This window comes from Octopus bimaculoides, chromosome 10 (genome assembly GCF_001194135.2).
Source record: "Octopus bimaculoides isolate UCB-OBI-ISO-001 chromosome 10, ASM119413v2, whole genome shotgun sequence".
Taxonomy (NCBI): Eukaryota; Metazoa; Mollusca; class Cephalopoda; order Octopoda; family Octopodidae; genus Octopus; species Octopus bimaculoides.
In genome coordinates, this window is record NC_068990.1 from 32177602 (window position 1) to 32197261 (window position 19660).

The window sequence follows — 19660 nt, forward strand, 5'->3', positions numbered from 1 at the left end:
TAACAGTTGTGAAGAATGGAAAAGTCTTTTACGTTTTGAGCCTATACTCTTCAACAGAAAGGGTTATATATATATATATATATATATATATACACACATACACTACTGGCACTCCATTGGTTACAATGAGTATTCCAGTTGATCCGATCAACAGAACAGTCTGCTCGTAAAATTAACGTGCATGTGTCTGAGCATTCCACAGATGCATGTACCCTTAATGTAGATGTGGTAAAAAAAGCGGGGAGAATGGTGTAATCAGTAAATAAATTGGAAGAAGGTTATTCCTGGTAAAAGGAAAAAAATGTTGAACACAAGACATATTAACCAACTTAAGAAAAGATTCATGGAAAAAGTTACGAGAAATGAAATCCCCATGGAAGTATTGTACGATATGTTTGAGATATCAACACCCAAACAATTTGAACTACACATTTCTAGCACCAGAAAAAAGAAAAGAATGGAAACATTGGAATTGAACCCTAAGCATAAGAGATATTAAGACACGGAGCAGAGTTCAATTCTAAAAAGGAGAGAAGATTGGGGAGACTGATTCTAAAAAGGGAAGATGTTGTGAAAGGATTCCGACCACTCACCAAGTGACTAAAAGGTGGACTGACTCATTATTATAAAATAAAGAACTGTGAGGGATTGGCAGTTTGGGTTGGTAAGCAGTTCACTGTAAACCATTGATAGAGAGCATTATGGCTTGTGTAATATTAGTAGTGCATCATGTATATACTTTCTTTCCCCTTGCTTTGTTATATTATATATCCAATACAAGGATACAAAATTTATAATTTTTTTTTCTTTCCTATGCTATTTGCAACTGTTTGTCCTCAATAAATAACTTTTCTTGTTTTGCAGCCATCCGTTCAAATAGTCAATTTTAAACTTTCCACATCCAAACACAAAGAAGTTGGAGATTGTTGTTTAGCAAAATGGAAAGATGATGCATCACTCATTGCTGTCACGGTGAGTTATATTTCACTTGTTGTTGTTCATGTTTCATCTGGTAGTGTTAGATGTAGCCATTGCATTTCTGTTTGGTTTACTGTTTTAAAATTTAGATTTTGTAATACTCATCCACAATGTTGATTCACTTGCTCTTTAAAATCAGATTTAGCTTCTAGATTAACTAGTGAAGAGTCTGGTATCAAAAAGTTCCTCTCTGATACCGAGAGATTTGGCCACTGTATTAACATATTGCATATTTGAAACAAATGTTTTCTCTGCTTGTTATGTCAAAGCACTTGATACTAAAGATCCTTCTCTTTTTTAGCTTGTAATTTATCAATTGTCTTTACTACTGTAGTATTTTTTCTGTTTTCAAATACCAATATGCTATCACATAGTTAGATATTACCATTGTGTACTTCATAATGTCATTTGTACTAGTGCTTTTCAGATTACCTATTTAATACTGAAGCTGATGGTTGATCAATGTTTATCAGTATTATACTTTCAACTAAATATATACATATGTATAAAATATATATCTATATCTATCTATCTATCTATCTATCTATCTATTTAGCTATCTATCTATCTATCTATCTATCTATCTATATATATATATATATATATATATATATATATATATAGTAAACTAGTGCTTAATGTAGGGTGTGGTTTCAATTATATGATTGAGTAACTTCAATCAAAAGTTTGTTCTTTAAATGTTTGACAGTGATCCATTCAGCTCATTAAATATTATTTTACTCTGTCACATTATGGTTAAGTGTAGTTTTGCAGTCAAGGCTAGTCATGCCAAGGATTGGTTATAGGTCAGAGATCTTTGTGCTATTGGGAAAGATAGTAATGGCTCTTTCTGTTCCATTGTACCGGTAAATTTCCTTCTCAATTATTTTTCATCACATACCTCTAAACTACTTTCTAAAGCTGTTCTATTTTTACAATAATTACTATTTAATCCTATTATATTTGTTTTCTCAGTTTCCTTTCTTGTGATTATCATAACATCATATTTAAAAAGCAACCCTTAATACTATATATTCCTACATTTGTCTCTCATAAATCTCTTAATTTTACTTCCCAATATTCATATGTCATTTACTTCTAGGCACATAAATTTCCAAGGAAATAACAAGATTTAGCTACACATATTTTTAATCAACTCTCACATATTTTTGCATTGCTGTTTTGTATTATTTTTCCCTCTTCTGTTCTTTTCAGACGAGCAAGAACTATGTACTCTTTTTCAAGGTTGATCTTGATAGATCCATTCCAAATCATCATTGTCTTTATGTCCAACATGAAAAAAAGTAAGTACATCATTCATATTTCTTAATAATGTTTTTTCTCTATTGCTGCTTACTCTCTAATTAAATTTTGAAACTTTATTAGCCAAATAGAAGTGTGTGTGTGTGTGTGGGGGGGGGGGGACAAAATGGAAAATAAAACTGGATAGTTTCTCAGACCATGGAAACATTAAATGATTGACTATTTTGACACCTCACCAATAAGATAATATTCGAAATGTGTAGGTTCAGGATTGGCAAGCAACTCAAGAAACAATTTAATGTGTTGTGGGAGTCTAAGTCAAAAATCTGTTCCCAACTCCTTCCTTCATCTTTGTCCTGGAAATTATAGTGAAGTCTTTAAGGATTGAATAGTATGTCAATATTAGTATGTTCACTATCTGGTCCTTATCAAAAAATTATTTTGTAGTTCAGTAATTCACAGAATCAATTAATGATTAGTTGTCAGCTCCATAGTTTCCACATGATCCCAGAGACAAGATCTCTTGACTGTTGACTCATGAATTTGTCTTACACCAAAACAAACAACCAGAAGAATTTGCTTCAAATCACTAGACAGAAGTACTGTTAGATCAAAAAATGGCTTGTTACAGCCTTACATCTTGCAAGTCTTTAAAGGGCATTATTTTATCATACCATATTTTCTGCAAGAAATCAGTTACCCTTCTCCCCTTTTGTTTCTCTTGTGCTTTTATTCCTGTTAAAATTAAGTTGGTTACTTTTTTAAAGTATTCCATGTTTAGAATTAGGGATACATTTTCTAAAAGTCTTAGTATTAAATGCCAGATAGTACAATATTTAAGTTCTGAACACTTGGTTCAAAATTGCTGCATAAGTATGGTTTCTGTAGTTTTCTAATAAATTTCAGTTGCAATTTGCTATGAATACAAAATAAGAGTAAGATGTTTTGGGTAACAAATATCACCATGTAGATATAAAAGTAGACTGCAAAAATTTTTAATTAAAACTTTTTTTTCATGTTTTGATTTTCTAACCTCATTAACTGAATAATAAAAGACTATCAGAAAGCATTTTTTTGCAAATATATTATTTATGTTTAATGCTTTATTAATTGCAGTTATATTTACCCCCAAATCAATGCTTTTCTTACTAATTGAGTTATCATTATATCTAGATGTTATCACTAAATGCTATGTACTGCTTCTTTGATTTTTCTGAGTTTCCACCGTATGTGTCATATTTGTTTGTCTATAATGAATATTTCATATATGATTTCTTTTCTCATACCGTCTGTGCTCAACTATTCTTAATGTTAATATTTCCTCTTTCATTAATTTTTTAATGTTATTCTATGTAACTGAGAGGATTTCCTTCTGTAAGACCTTCTGAAAATGTATGGATATTATAGATACAGGTTTTCAGTTTTACTCTGAGCTTTAAAAATTATTTGAATATTTTTTTCAATTAGATCCTTGCATTAAGGCAATCACAATGAAATGTGCTTTAATTTCTAGTCTATCCTTAAAACTAGTTACAGGTCTTATATGACAGGCTGGGTAATTGTTTCTCAGGAATATATTGTAGATTGTGGCAATTTTTCTTTAACACTAATTCCTTCTTGTAGACCTTCCACCTGTGTTTTTTAGTTCAGGCATTTAATCAATTATCTGTATGGACATGAATCTTAAAATCTATGGCGGCAACACAAGAAGGAATATCAAAAATGACTCAATAATCAAATGATCTTCTTTTCCTCTGCAGGTATTATAATAGATATGTAATATCAGAATTGTGTTAGTTAAAATGCTCAAAAAATCAGAATAGAATTTATTTTTAAAAACAAAAATACTCTATTGAAAGGGGAAATGTCTTGGTTAACATTGGTTGAACACATACTGTGTGAGATAGGATACCATATATGAAATATTCAATATAGGAATAAAAGCTGTTGCAGAAACTCAGAGCAATTAAAACAGTTCAAATAGAAATTAGTGATAACCCAATCAGTGACAATGATTTCAAGTAAATGTGGGTGTGATTATTGAAATGTATTAAAATGTACTGATGATGCATCAATGTCTTTCATCATTTTCCTTTGTTTATTTGCTATATGTAGACTTTGTGTACCAAAGCAAGATGTCAATGGAATTCTGGAGGCTGACAGTGTTCCTGCCATTGAACTTTCTCTACTCTCAACACTACAATGTTCCTCATACATAACATGGTAATTACCTTCTCTTTTATTCTCTCTCAAAGTCATTCTTGGCATTGAACTAATAATTATCTTACTAAGAAAATATTTTCCGATTAAATGAGGTTTTGCTGAGGAAGGTGTTTATTTAATTGAATCAACATCCATATATTACCAGGACTTGTATTATTGATTTATATTATATATTGAATATATTACATATTTATATATTGAATAATTATATCATTGATCAGTAATGTAAGATAGATGAAAGGCAAAGTCTACTAGAGATGGATTTGATCTTAAAACATAGGTTGTAATTTAATATTGTAAAACATTTGGTCTGATGCTCTACTGTTTATGCCAACTTACGTCCTAATAAGGATGATAATGAAGATAATTGAGATACTAATTAAGGATATAGTTAAGACTTATTGTAAACTTTGGAAACATAGTCTACCTATTTATCTTTACTTCAAACTATTTATTGATATTTATTTCTTTATTGCCCACAGGGGGCTAAACATAGAGGGGACAAACAAGGACATACAAAAGGATTAAATCGAGTACATCGACTCCAGTGCATAACTGGTACTTATTTAATCAACCCTGAAAGGATGAAAGGCAAAGTCAGCCTCGGCAGAATTTGAACTCTGAATGTAACGGCAGACAAAATACCGCTAAGCATTTCACCCGGCGTGCTAACGATTCTGCTAGCTCGCCACCCTGATTTATTAGTAATAGTAATAATATTAACAATAGTAACAACAGCTGTAATGATAATAAAAAAAAAAACTTTAAATTTCGGCACAAGGCCAGTAATTTCAGGAGAGTGGGTAAGTCGATTACATTGACCCCCAGCATTCAACTGGTACCTATTTTATCAACCTTGAAAGGATGAAAGGCAAAATTGATCTCAGTGGAATTTGAACTCAGAATAAAACGATGGATGAAATGCCAATTAGCATTTTGCCCAGTGTGCTAGTGATTCTGCCAGCTCACCACTTATGTTTTAATAATAATAATAATAATAATAATAATAATAATTTTTATTTATGTGCCCTTTTAAAGCCTAGCCAAGCTCATGGGCCTGGTTTCCTGGTTTCTATGGCGTATGGGTTCCCCACCAGCTCAACAGGACGCCAGTCCATCGCAGCTTTACTCAAGAAACAGGAAGAAAGAGTGAGAGAAAGTTGGGGTGAAAGAGTACAACAGGGGCCGCCACCACCCCCTGCCGGAACTTCTTGGAGCTTTAGGTGTTTTCGCTCAATAAACACACACGACGCCTGGTCTGGGAATTGAAACTGTGATCCTCCGACTGCGAGTCCGCTTCCCTAACCACTGGGCCATTGTGCCTCCACAATAATGATAATAGCAGTAAAAAATATAAATTTCTATCATAGGCATAAAGGTTGAAATATCTTAGATAAGGTGAAATAAGAATTTTTGATATTCATGTATTTCCTAAAGTAAAGTTTCTTCTAGGAATTTGAATTAAGATTCATATTGTAGCTGTTCTTACATAGACGTAATTATATTGATATTGTCATTAAAAGACATACTCTTTTACTCTTTTACTTGTTTCAGTCATTTGACTGTGGCCATTCTGGAGCACCGCCTTAGTCGAGCAAATCGACCCCAGGACTTATTCTTTGCAAACCTAGTACTTATTCTATTGGTCTCTTTTGCCGAACTGCTAAGTTACAGGGATGTAAACACACCAGCATCAGTTGTCAAGCGATGTTCGGGGGACAAACACAGACACACAAACATATACACACATATATACATATATACGACAGGCTTCTTTCAGTTTTCCGTCTACCAAATCCACTCACAAGGCTTTGGTCGGCCCGAGGCTATAGTAGAAGACACTTGCTCAAGGTGCTACGCAGTGGGAATGAACCCAGAACTATGTGGTTGGTAAGCAAGCTACTTACCACGCCTACATGTTTAATTTTTTCTACATTGATTTATCAATTCTATCTTATCAATAAAATCATCTCAGTAAAAATTTTTAAAATGTTGAAAACTGTCTGAATAGAAATTCCTGGACATGTAAACAATAAAAAGCAACGAATAAGGACATAATAATGTCTGTGGAATTAAATAGTTCTTGGAATATATAAGCATGAATCTAAATGTAAAGTCAAAGGGAAATTTCCACTTATTTCCCACATCTGTGAACTGAAAAAAAATTGTTTCTATAAAGTTCCATGAAATAGCAAATAAAAACATGTTCAGCTAGAACTGTAGCCTTGATGATATAGGGAGGATGGTAAAGTATCAGTCCTTTAATAAGGATAATGTTTTCTCACATTAGTCCTCTGACTCAAATTTTAGGGGACAGTATTGTTGATTAAGTTGACAACAACACTCGGTTTCCTATTTTGTCAATTGTGAATGGATCAAAGACAAAAATCTATCTTGGTGGCATTTAAAATTGGAATGTAGAGGGGTGTAACTAAATACTGCAAGGCTTTTGTCTGAAGCTCTACTAATTCTGACATTGAAACAAGGAAAGAAATGTTGTACAGTGAAATATAGTCAACTTATAAAAGAATAAAGCTGATCTTCGTGGAATTTTAGCTCAGAATATAAGATTAGACTAGTGCTCTACTGTGAAGGTATGTGGCTTAGTGGTTAGGGTATTCAGTTCACGATTGTAAGGTCATGAGTTCAATTCCTGGTGATGCATTGTGTCCTTGAGCAAGACATTTTATTTCACGTTACACCAATCCACTCTGCTAGTAAAAATGAGTTGTACCTGTATTTCAAAAGGGCCAGCCTTGTCACATTCTGTGTCATGCTAAATTTCTCTGAGAATTATGTTAAGGGTACACATGTTTGTGGAGTGCTCAGCCAATTGCACATTAATGTCACAAGCTAGCTGTTCTGTTGATTGGATCAGCTGGAACCCTCGTCATCATAACTGATGGAGTGCCAGTGCTGTACTGATTTGCTTCGCTGCAACATAACAATATCATAAAAACAATGACGTGTTCATTCTGAATTTATTTTCTTTCAATTTTTCCATTTGTTTTCTTTTATTTTACCAGCTTACAAAGTAACCAAGATCATCTCATTTTCTCCACTGTTGATGGTTATTTACAACGAATTCCCTGGAAAGACAGGTCTCTTGAGTATGTTGACAAAATTAACATCCCTTCCATATCCATGTCTACAGATCTCCAACATTGCCGAGGTGAGATGGCTGCTAGGTCTAACGCAAACTGTGAGTGTCGAATATATTAACTGGTGCCATGTTACTCTTTCTCTCATTGCTAACCTCTCACTTTTGTCACTGCTGTTAAATTCAGTTTTATATCCAACTCCTTTACTGAAATTCTTTGAAATATTTTCTCTTCAAGTGAATTTTTCTAATTGAGTTATTACAGTACTACGCCCTGATCAGGCTAGTCATTTGGCCTTTACCCTTTCCATCTACATTATATTCAGATTGGCACGTTACAGGATTATCGTCAGATTCATGCACATATGTATATACATGTTCTCTTATGTTCTTTTATCTATTTGTATAACTTGGTTCAAACATGATCTAAAGTTTTTTTTCATTTGTATCAAACATATATACAGCTATGCAATGAATGACTGGATCAGGGCAATCATGTATACTACCTCATATGTGCTTGACTTCATAACTTAGAAATAGTTTTGGACAAAGCTGGTGCAGTTATACGTGTTGCTAAGATTGCTGAAATGATAAATGTGGTGTATTGCCTTAGGATATATTTATGCTTGCATTATGACAATGTACTTACCTACCTCTGCTTTAGAGATACCATCCACTTCAAGTGTGTGTATGTGTGAATACAACTACACATATGACTGTGACTTTGTATCACTTTGTGTATTCTACTGGTCTTATAATTACTAAGTGATGTGTGTGTATATATCTTGTTGGCATGGGTTTGACAGTTTAACAGGATCTGATGGATTGAAGGGATGCGTATGGTTTCTATGGTTCGATGCCCTTCCTAATGTCAACCACTTTACAACATTTACTGTGTGTTTTTTTGTTTCTTACTACCAGTATTCGTAAGGTTGTCATGTTATTTGCAAGATTACAAACCCTGAGGGGAGCAGCTTTATGTCAGGAGATGATGCATTAGAGCAGGGGTTTTCAAACTGTGGTCCGTGGACCACAGGGGGTCCGCAAGGAAAAGACAGGGGATCCGCAAGGAAAAGACAGGGGATCCGCAAGGAAAAGACAGGGGGTCCGTGGACAGCAAATACTTTTTATGGGCAATTTGATTTTATATGTTTTTTAATCAAAATCTTTTAATTGACAATAAACCTATTTGTTAAATACTGTTAAATAAATAAATGTAAAAATATATGTTATTTTAAGCAAATATTTATGTATAAATTTTATAAGTGTTTATAAGGGGGTCCCTAAGGTAAAGCCTGAAATATAAAGGGGTCTCCAAGTCAAAAAGTTTGAAAAACCCTGCATTAGAGTATAAGAAGGGGCTAGAGCAGAAAAGTTTTTTGCTGCAGAGGAGCTACATGGCAAGTTACATATTTAGAAGAGAGGTAAGAGTGATTAGGTGGATCTGGAAAGAGATAAAAATAGTAGTGATGAGGTATCTAGGTGGACCCTTAAGATACAAGGTGAGTTGAAAGGAGTGGGGACAGAAGAACCAAGAGTATGGGTGGATAGAGATTGCAGGATTATATGAGGAAGTGAGAGAAAGGGAATAAGAGGAGGGGAGGGAGGTGACAGCTGTAAAGATTGAGTAGAGTTGAAAGGTTAATAAGAGACGAGGGATGACCAGTGTTACATAAGTTAGGGAGGTAGGGGTGAGTAGAAAATGACTGACAGTGCAGAAAAGAAGGGGAGGAGAGCAGCGGAATAGTAATGATGATGTAGTTGTTGTTGGCACTCCGTCGCTTACGACGTCGAGGGTTCCAGTTGATCTGATCAACAGAACAGCCTGCTCGTGAAATTAACGTGCAAGTGGCTGAGCACTCCACAGACAGGTGTACCCTCAACGTAGTTCTCAGGGATATTCAGCGTGACACAGTGTGACAAGGCTAACCCTTTGAATTACAGGCACAACAGAAACAGGAAGTAAGAGTGAGAGAAAGTTGTGGTGGAAGAGTACAGCAGGGTTCATCACCATCCCCTGCCGGAGCCTCGTGGAGCTTTAGGTGTTTTTGCTCAATAAAGACTCACAACGCCCGGTCTGGGAATCGAAACCGCGATCCTATGACCGCGAGTCCGCTGCCCTAACCACTGGGCCATTGCACCTCCAAGATGATGTAGTAACCAGGGTAAAATGATATGTGGTTTGATAGATTGCAAGAGTTGGGGTGGATGGAGAGGCAGGCATAGTTCATGGAGTGAGAGACAGTATGGTGGAGGAGGAGGAGGAGAAGTAATATGGTGGTTCAGTGGAGTGGTGGTGGAGATCAGGGTAAAGTGGAGAGTGTGTGTGTGCAGAGAACAGCATTAATGGATAAAGGATGGATAACAAGTGAAATGGTTCTGAGTTGCATGAAATAGATGGTACCAAGGAAGATCTGTGGTTAGAGAGATGATGGGTAGTGGACACGAAACCAAACTGCATCTCATCTAGGTGAACTCTCATGAATCAATTGTGCTGTGACTCTTCCTGTAACCTCATAACCTGTTCCAGTTGTTTGATTTCCCTAAAACTTCTTCCTTCTAAGGCATCTCCTTTTCTTTGGTAGCAGTTAATGGTGATACTACTACACCAGTCATTGGGTATGACTTTTGCTTGTATAACTTAACTATCCAGATGGTAACCATGCATCCTACCTCATACACACATACACAGTCATTTAGAGAAATAGTTTGATGAAATTTCATCAAACAATTTCTCTGTCATTTGTGACTTTATACACTCCTTATTGTTTTCTCTTGTATTGTATTATATATTGTATCTTCTACTATAACCTCAGGCTGACCAAAGTCTTGTGAGTAGATTTGGTAGACGGAAACTGAAAGAAACCTATTGTGTGTATATATATGTGTGTGTGTTTGTTCCCCACCACCACTTGACTACTGGTATTGGTGTGTTTACATCCCTGTAGATTAGCAGTTCGACAAAAGAGACTGATAGAATAATTACCAGGCTTAAACAGAATAAGCCCTGAGATTGATTTGTTCAACTGAAAAAACCCTTCAAGGTGGTGTCCTGGCATGGCTGCAGTCTAATGACTGGAACAAGCTAAAGATAAAAGTAAAAGATACCCCAACATTGTCTGTGTTGAGGCGGCATAATTTTTTTCTGACTATATAAACTGATGTTATAAATGAAACTGATCAAAAATAGCAAGTTGCTAACAACATTATATGATTGGATGTTGACCAAGTGATGTCTTATTAGATATTTATATATCTTTGTAGAATTCTATCTTATATGCACACATGCATACACACACACAAACACACACACACACACACACACACACCTATGACATATTCATACTGGTTATATGCCAGTGTGAGAAATCAATATGTACATATATATGGCTCATTATTGTGAAGAATTCTCTCTCTTCTCCAAAACTGTTAGGCACCAATTGAGTTTATAATAATACTTTTCACTTCTCCAAAGTAATAAATTATCTTTGTTGTTATAATATAATCCTCAGATATTTTAGCATGAGTCACAATCACAACTGTTACAATGTTATTCTAACATATTCTAACAACTCTAACCAATATTATTCTAACATAAATATTGCAATATTCCCCTTGGAAGGTGGTGAGCTGACAGAAATGTTAGCATGCCAGGCGAAATGCTTTAGCAGTATTTCTTCTGTCTTTATGTTCTGAGTTCAAATTCTGCTGAGGTTGACTTTGCCTTTCATCCTTTCGGAGTCGATAAATTAAGTACCAGTTGCGTACTGGGGTTGATCTAATCAGTTGCCCCCCCTCCCCCCAAATTTCAGGCTTTGTGCCTCTGTTGAAAAGAAATTCCCCTTGGAAGATTATTTAAAGAGTAGTGGATTTAATAAATCATTTGGTTTAATGCAAGACTTTTAGGTCTTTTAGTAAAGTCAACTCTGTTGCAAACATTCAGAGCAGGTCTTTGGCCTAACTCCTTCCATCTCTCCCTCCCTTCCAATCATTGCATAAAGGTCTCATGAGTGCTGCCCTTCTTCTTCTGAAAGATACTAAAAGGTTTACTGCGTGATTGATTAGGAAGAGAATCAGCCTAGACAAAACAGAGTTTGGATTTATTCAGGATGGGGGGGGCCACTGATGCTGTCTTACTAATTAGACAACCGTAAGAGAAATTATTAGCTAGGAGTAAACTACTGTATCAAGCTTTTGTCAATCTGAAGAAGGCTTTTGATAGGCTACATTGAATGGATTGTATGAGTTAGTAAGCTATGTACAGACTGCTATCAGCAAAGGAAGAATTAATGAGTTAAGTGAGGAATTTTACATGCAGGTTAGTGTATAAGAGGGCTCAGTTCTCAGCTGCCTCCTGTATATCATTGTTCTCTAAGCCATAATAGAAGTTTAAGACCAGTCTGTGGGAACACTTGTAAGCTGATGACCTAGTTCTCATTGACGAATCAGTCAAAGGTTCAGAAAAGAAATTCCAAACTTGGAAGCGAAATCTAGAATCAAGAGGCCTCAAAGCAAACCTGGCAAAGATTAAAGTTTTAGTAAGTGGGGAAAGAAGACAATTCTGTCATTGGGAAAGTAGCCATACATGGAATAGGTGGGAATTCCAAAAGGTGCACCCATTGTAAACTATAGGTGCATAAACGATGTAGTGGGATAACAGAGAGGCTGATGGGAAAAGTAGACTTCATAGATTAACAGGATTAGCTAATTGTAAGAAAATGTGCAGGATAAATCCTTCCAAATGCTTGCCAAATTCTGTAGAAGTAGTTAATAACTTGTTTGCTTTGTAATCTAGTTTGCAGTGGACGTAGATGTTCTAAAAACAGTTGCCAGAGTAAGAATGGAATGGAAAAAGTTCAGAAAGCTGTTGATTCCAGTATATCTAATACTTACTTCATCTAACCTGAAGCAATGAAAAGCAAAATAAACCTACAAAGATTAGAACTCTGAATATAGAGTGATGGTTATACTTTCTGAAAACCATTTTTGAGATGTTACTTTTTTGTCTGTGCACTGAGCAGCAAAGTCCTCCCTATTGCAAACTCATCTCAGACCAGTTTCACACTGAGCCAACCATCTACTTATTTAGTCCACTGAGAACAGCACCAACAATAATAAAACAACATCAGTTGTAATAACAATAAAAGTTACTAGCATAAAAATAATAAAAGATTACAGGTACACCTCTGTATGGGTGTATGTTATGGGAACATTGTGATCCTGAAAATTTTGCCATGACATGGAATTCTGTAATGTAAAACCAAGTTTTCCATTAATTTTCATGATACATGGGAGTTAATAAACATGGAAGTCATCGGAAAAATGTTTTATGGTATAGAATTCCACAATTTGGCAATATTTTTGAGAATGTAAGGTTTCTCATATGAGATATGCTTGGACTTTCTGTTTGGTGTGAACCTTTTTGTAAACAGGAGTGTTTTGGTTGATTGATTGAATTTTAGTATATTACTGGAGTTTTGGTTTTATATTGAAACTAATTCCTAAAACATTTTAATCTGTAAACGTTGTCAAAAGTACTTTTAAATGTACATAATAGCAAACACTTTTTACTGTTGACTTGAGATGATACTATATCATCTTATCACCAAATTACTTTTAGAACAAACTTCTAATTTTCTTAAGTTTTGACAGACATTCTCTAGAACAATACTCTGTGCAAAACCAAAAATATGGCACTCTAGTCATACTACCAACTCAAACTTCTAACTTGTTGTCTCTTGAGGTCTCTGGGTGAGACTTGGAGTCAAATTGTACAAATGCAATTTGTACAATTTGATAATAATAAACAATATAGCTCATATTCTATATATGATCTTGTCCTTGTAACCTATATTCTGAAAACCTTTGGTGTTTTTTTTTTAAACCCTATAGGACTAAAAACTGTGTTGAACAATAACATCACAATGCCTGCCCTCAGTGACTATAATAATGATAATGAGTGTAAATCTAAAGAATTTAGGTTTTTTTTTTTTGCATTTAGTGAGAGAATATTTAGTTTGTAATCTGCTAATGGTAGAAAATATATTTGGAATATAAAGAAAAAAAAATGATATGCAAGCAAAAGAAAAAAACAAATGATTGTCTATTGAAAAACTAACAAGTGAAACCAAAAACAACTTGGTACTAATATTGTAAAATAAGCCACTTGTACTGTAGTTGCTTTCGTAGTTTTAGTCTGGTGGGGATTAAGCATGTAGCTTAAGTATCAACTGTGAACTTTGCTTTTATGGTCTGTTGTTATCTTATGATCTGTGTGTATGTATAAGTGTTTATCTCCGTTTCTCTTTCATGACCTCTTCTAAATTGTCACATTGAATTTACTGTTTGTTGTTCATTCATTAGACTAGATTAGTTCATTCATTTATTTATTCACTACTTGTATTTTGCCATTTTGCATCAATTATTCCTTGATTCTTAAATAAAACAATTATCTCAAATGTCACATGTTTTTTTCCACCGCACAAATATTTACACCTCTTTCATTTATTGTTTCTTCCCCTCAAATACTCTTAATTATATCCTATTAGTTTTGGTTCTTTGTGTGTATTGTATACATCCTGCCCTCTCTCTCTCTATCACACACACACGCACACTGATCAATACTAAATATATACGTGTAAACAATTTGAGTTGGAAAAACACCAGCAAGACCACAGATGGAGATCAAGTTTCCAATATTGTAAACAGACATCTGCATTTTAATTTAGGAGTAGAAAGTTGCAGGTTGTACATACAATTCCTCAGTTTACACAGCATTATGTTTGTACAGTTTCATTTCAGCTCTAAGAGAGAACAAGAAATAATTCTTTTTGGGAATGTGTGTGTGTGTGTGTTAGCTGAGCTGTTTGGAGATCTGCATTTAACTGTTAGAAGTAAACTTTTTTGTAAATAGGTGAAATAACATGCAGGCTGTAGATTGAAGATCAGTGATTTAATATTTCAAAAATACACACTATGAATATGAACATCATATTTGTAATGTCAGATAGATTGATATACGTAGCTTGTGTGTGAGAGAAATTGAATGACAGGAAGACCTGGGCTGAGGTGGTGAGGCAAGACCTTCGTAGGTAGGCCCAGGAAGACCTGGGCTGAGGTGGTGAGGCAAGACCTTCGTACATTGGGCCTCACCAAGGCGATGACTACTGACTGAGACCTTTGGAAATGTGCTGTGCGTGAGAAGACCCGGCAAGCCAAGTAAGATCGTTGCCAGTGCCCCTGGACTGGCTCTTGTGCGGGTGGCACATAAGATGCACCATTTTGAGCGTGGCCGTTGCCAGTACCGCCTGACTGGCTTCCGTAGGATTTTCGAGCGAGATCGTTGCCAGTGCCCCTGGACTGGCTTGTGCGGGTGGCACATAAAAGACACCATTTTGAGCGTGGCCGTTGCCAGTATCGCCTGACTGGCCTTTGTGCAGGTAACACGTAAAAGCACCTACTACACTCTCTGAGTGGTTGACGTTAGGAAGGGCATCCAGCTGTAGAAACTCTGCCAAATTTAGATTGGAGCCTGGTGTTGCCATCCGGTTTCACCAGTCCTCAGTCAAGTCGTCCAACCCATGCTAGCATGGAAAGTGGACGTTAAACGATGATGATGATGATGATGATGATGTGTGCACATATGGTCTACAAGATTATTGGGTAATAGAGACAAGGCAGGTAACTAGATATTAATACGTATATTAATTATATGTTTATAGTATGTTTATAGCATTACACTTTTAATTGCAGCTACCTGTTTACTATAAAACTCTTTTTAATTCTATTGTGTATATAACTTAATTTTTTCTTCATATTTCAGATATTCAATTTTAAATTAAATTGAATTCATATGCCATTTATATAATTTTTCTTTCTCATTTTTTCTACATTTTATGTCTATGTCATCTCAGGTACATCATCCATATCCTAAACACTTTAGAACCACCACTACTTTTATATCTTCCCCTTGAGTAAAACATTCTATAGAAATCTATGTATATGTAAACCTATTTGGATGATTACTTTGACTTAAATCACAAATTAATGAGAATATTGTAATTTCAGGTCTCTTTAAAGCTTTTCTTTAGCCCTAGTATACATGTTGCTTACACTCTTAATCTGCACCAAATAACTATGTTTACATGCATATTTATATGTGACATTCAGACACTTATGTGGATGAAATACTGAGCTATCTGTTCTTTTGCTAGAATACTAGCTTTCACCCTCTTAATTTCATTCCTTTAATTCCACATTGTTTCTTTCATATTCAACACTACCCAATTACCCTTCTAATCTGATTCCAATACCTTAATTACGATTTGATTTCTGTTGCAGCTTCCCGTTCCACAGACCGAGACAGCTATGTGACACAGTTTGATTACAGCCCCTTTCTAAGAGGTTACAGCCTGGTGCTAAACACAGGGAAAGCAGCATTTGCTTTTGATAATGTAAGTGAAGGCATGAATGAACTAAGAGACATGAACAATAATTACAGAGGCGGGAGTGATATTTTTGTGTGATGGGTGGGTACCTCAGTATGAAAGTAGTTCTGAGTCAGTGCTTAGATGTAAAAATAATAATATTGTGTATAATGCTCAGGTTCACTATAACTCATCACCTATAGGTTATAGGTGCACTATAAGTGCACCTATAACCTATAGTTATAGGTACACTATAACTATGTACAGTACATAGAATTATGTACAAGAGTCAGGAAAGTGAACAGTGAATGAGTTCTGATATACATGTGTGCATGCATATGGAGTGGGGCATATCAGGTGTAGTGTTGGCGAATTTCAGGAAGCATGGAGGTTTTAAAAGATGCAATGTTTCAGCAACTAACAACTGATGCTGGTAGTTTGTTCCATGCTTCTGCAACTCTGAGTGTGAAAAAATGTTTCCGAAAGTCATGGGAGCGGTGCTGTTTTCTGACTTTGTAGGCATACTCATGTGTGTTAGACACACGGAGCTGAAAAAGGTGCTCAAGGTGGTTGTTGGAATGATTGTTAATAATTTTGTGGGTGTTTACCAAGTCAGATGCTGGAGCTTCAATGTATCTATGCCCAATGTATCTATTCTGTCAGTACTTTGGTGTAATAGCAGTTCTTCATCAGTACTTTGGTATGATAGTAGTTATCAGGAAACATAATTAATGATTGCTTTCATCTACATGAATAATATCTTTTAGGAAATGCAGGAGTATTATAATTTCCAAATTGTGACACCCATGCCTAAATTTCCCTGTTTTCTAAAATTGCTTGAGTGAATTCTTTAAAACACAATGGAGAAGGTACTATATATATGATATCTGTGTTGCTAATAGTAAATACAGAAGTTGAGTAAGACCCTTATGTATTTGATCGCAAGCCTCATTGAACCAACTCTGACTGGTTTATGATTCCCATTTGGATTTTTTTGTCATGTAGATTACTGGTACCTGTCAGAAAAGAATTGGTATTAAAATTCCTCTTTTCCTTACGTCTGCCATTCTGAAATATAAATCTATATTTAGGTAAAGCATTTGGTGGAAAAGCTAGCCAATTGGAAAACATTCTTATCTAATTTGGTGTGTCACTGTTTTTGTATGTATTCTAGGTTGTCAGTGCTACTTATTCCTCAAATTAAAACCAATTCTTTCCTGAAATGGAATTAACATAGTTCTACTTCTTATTTTTAGGTTTTCAAATTATAAGTGAATGATAAACAAATCTTCCTCTAGCTAGAACACTTTTCTATTACAGGAAGCATTTCCTGCAAAAGAGTTTGAACTTAGTACTCTAAGTTATTGAAATATTTCAAAATTCCAAAGTACTGCTATGGCTTACAACAGTGAATTTTATTAACCTGTGGTCCCTACTTTCAGCTGTGCTATTGACAGTTATTTTAGCTGTGTTAACAACTGTTGATGACTATATGTACTACTACTTCTTGGCTGGTTGTCCAGTATCCTATTGGTTTGACCATTTCTATTTTCCATTTCTATCAGATGGATCGCATAGTTACCAGTAAGGACACACGGTAGTGGTATGAATAATGATGCATAGTAGTAATGAGTAATCATTTGCAATTCTACCTCTGTCTTTTATATTTTACACGTTACCTGTATATGTCTAATTATTATCATTAATGTATGAATTACCAATTTTTTTTTTTATATACTTATCAGCGAGGAATCTTAGCCAAAGAATTAACAGATGCTGTTTGTGTTGCTATCAATCATCGTTATCAATTAATTGCATATGGATGCTATAGGTAAGTTATGTTTTATTTCCCCTGGTTTCATGTGCTGCACTAGCAAATAGATCCATCTGGGTTCTAAAGAATGTACATACACTGCCACATTGATCTTTGTGTTTTCAAAATCTCTTAGATATCTGCTACTGCACATGTCCATTGTAATTGCAGTCATATGTTCATTCTTCCATCCACTGACCCACTCATTTATTCAGTCATTTATTCCCTCATTCACTCTTTTCAAGTCATTCATTTATCCAATCACTCATTCATTATCCACTCATGCAATCTTTCATTTAGTCACACATCTGCTTGCCTCTCCACTCATCCATCTGCTTAATCACTCACTCATCTGCTTAATCACTCACTCATCTGCTTAATCACTCACTCATTACTTCCTTCATTTATTCACTCACTCATTCCTTTGTTTAGATTTTCTTTAAAAAAAAAATGATGTAAGAAAAAAAAAAAACAACCCACATAAAACCAGACTTTAAAATGTCTTGTCTTATGCCACATGTTTGTGTGTGGAACTTCTGACTAGTTCTCATGTTACTCAGATACGGCTACTGGTGGCTAAAGAAATGTGGCTGCTTGTTTAAAGATACTCTCCAACTGTCCCACCTCTAATACCACTACAACTATCACTGCCATTTCGTAATCTGCTAACAGTGTGATACATATTATCCATGGGCTCAATGCAGTGATTGAAGCAGGAGTTAAAATTAATGGCTTTAATGTCAGTTGTCTAGCACTTAAGTCATTTATCTACAATATTCTGTATATATTCACTAAGTTATAGTGGCACAAGTGAAAACTTCATCATTATGCAGGATAAGCCAGCTTGCTGACATCCATTTGTCTTCAAGTTGTACTCAAAAGATGATTTGAACTGGGCACTGCAAACTAATGAACCACCAACCTCATAGTGCTGCAACTATTTATAGTAGTGATTTGTTTACAAGCATTGTGAACTGGGCTATTTGATATTTGTCCTGTCTATGAATATTATGGATACAACACAATGTTGGTTATTAGATATGAACTTCTAACCTGTCAACTGGTTGTCCTGTATGCCATCTCTGTGTTCATTCATGTTTTGTAGTTGAAAAGTTGGAATATTCTGAACTAGTGTAAGTTGTGTTTATTTCCATAAATAAATACAGCAGTTGCTGCTGGTGATGGTGATTCAGCTGATGTTAAGATGTGTAGTTATGATCTTGTTTCTCAAATCCAAACAAAAGAGGGGTTGTTGTCTATGAGAGTAGAATACGTTTCTAAAGTAATGTTAGCACAATTTTCAGAAAATCTCTCACAATAGTTGTGTCAAGAATACTTGTGCTGTGACTCTTGCTATGCAGTAACATAAAAAGTAGTCACAAATTTGATAGTTCATCTTTTGTAGACAACAAATGTCAGTAGCACAAGAAAATAATTAAGACCCAATATCTTTCAACCATTACCAAACCAGATTAGCTGGAATTTCCTGAAATCTTTTGGCAACAAAAGTATCATTTTGAAAAGTAGCCAGATTGGAAATTTCATTTCATTTACTTACTTATTATTCTCTCTACTTCTTCAGTTCATTGGAAAAGTTGTTATATTCATATAATTTATGTTATGTAGGAGCAATTCATTGTAGTTACTGATAGAATTGCAGCTGCACATCGGGAAATAACCAACTTAGTGATAACAAAACTAGACCAAATAGTTAAATTTTTACATTCATTACAACTGATGATTGCAGCATTGGTCTGTATAAGAGGATCAAGTGTGTGTATGTGTACGGGTGTACATCTGTCTCTCTCTCTCTCTCTCTCTCTCTCTCTCTCTCTCTCTCTCTCTCTCTCTCTCTCT

General features: G+C 35.1%; 1 protein-coding gene across 2 annotated transcripts in view; it reads left to right on the forward strand.

The window, feature by feature from the left end:
• The window catches only part of LOC106874539 (guanine nucleotide exchange factor subunit RIC1), a 245149-nt gene that overhangs the window by 38463 nt on the left and 187026 nt on the right, over positions 1 to 19660 (forward strand). The window contains exons 2-7 of one of the 2 annotated variants that reach the window (XM_014922306.2): positions 865 to 972; positions 2194 to 2282; positions 4357 to 4464; positions 7491 to 7666; positions 15905 to 16017; positions 17736 to 17821. In XM_014922306.2, the coding sequence (XP_014777792.1) occupies positions 865 to 972; positions 2194 to 2282; positions 4357 to 4464; positions 7491 to 7666; positions 15905 to 16017; positions 17736 to 17821 (680 nt within the window). The remainder of the gene's footprint in view (positions 1 to 864; positions 973 to 2193; positions 2283 to 4356; positions 4465 to 7490; positions 7667 to 15904; positions 16018 to 17735; positions 17822 to 19660) is intronic. The other variant, XM_014922307.2, reaches the window with a different exon arrangement.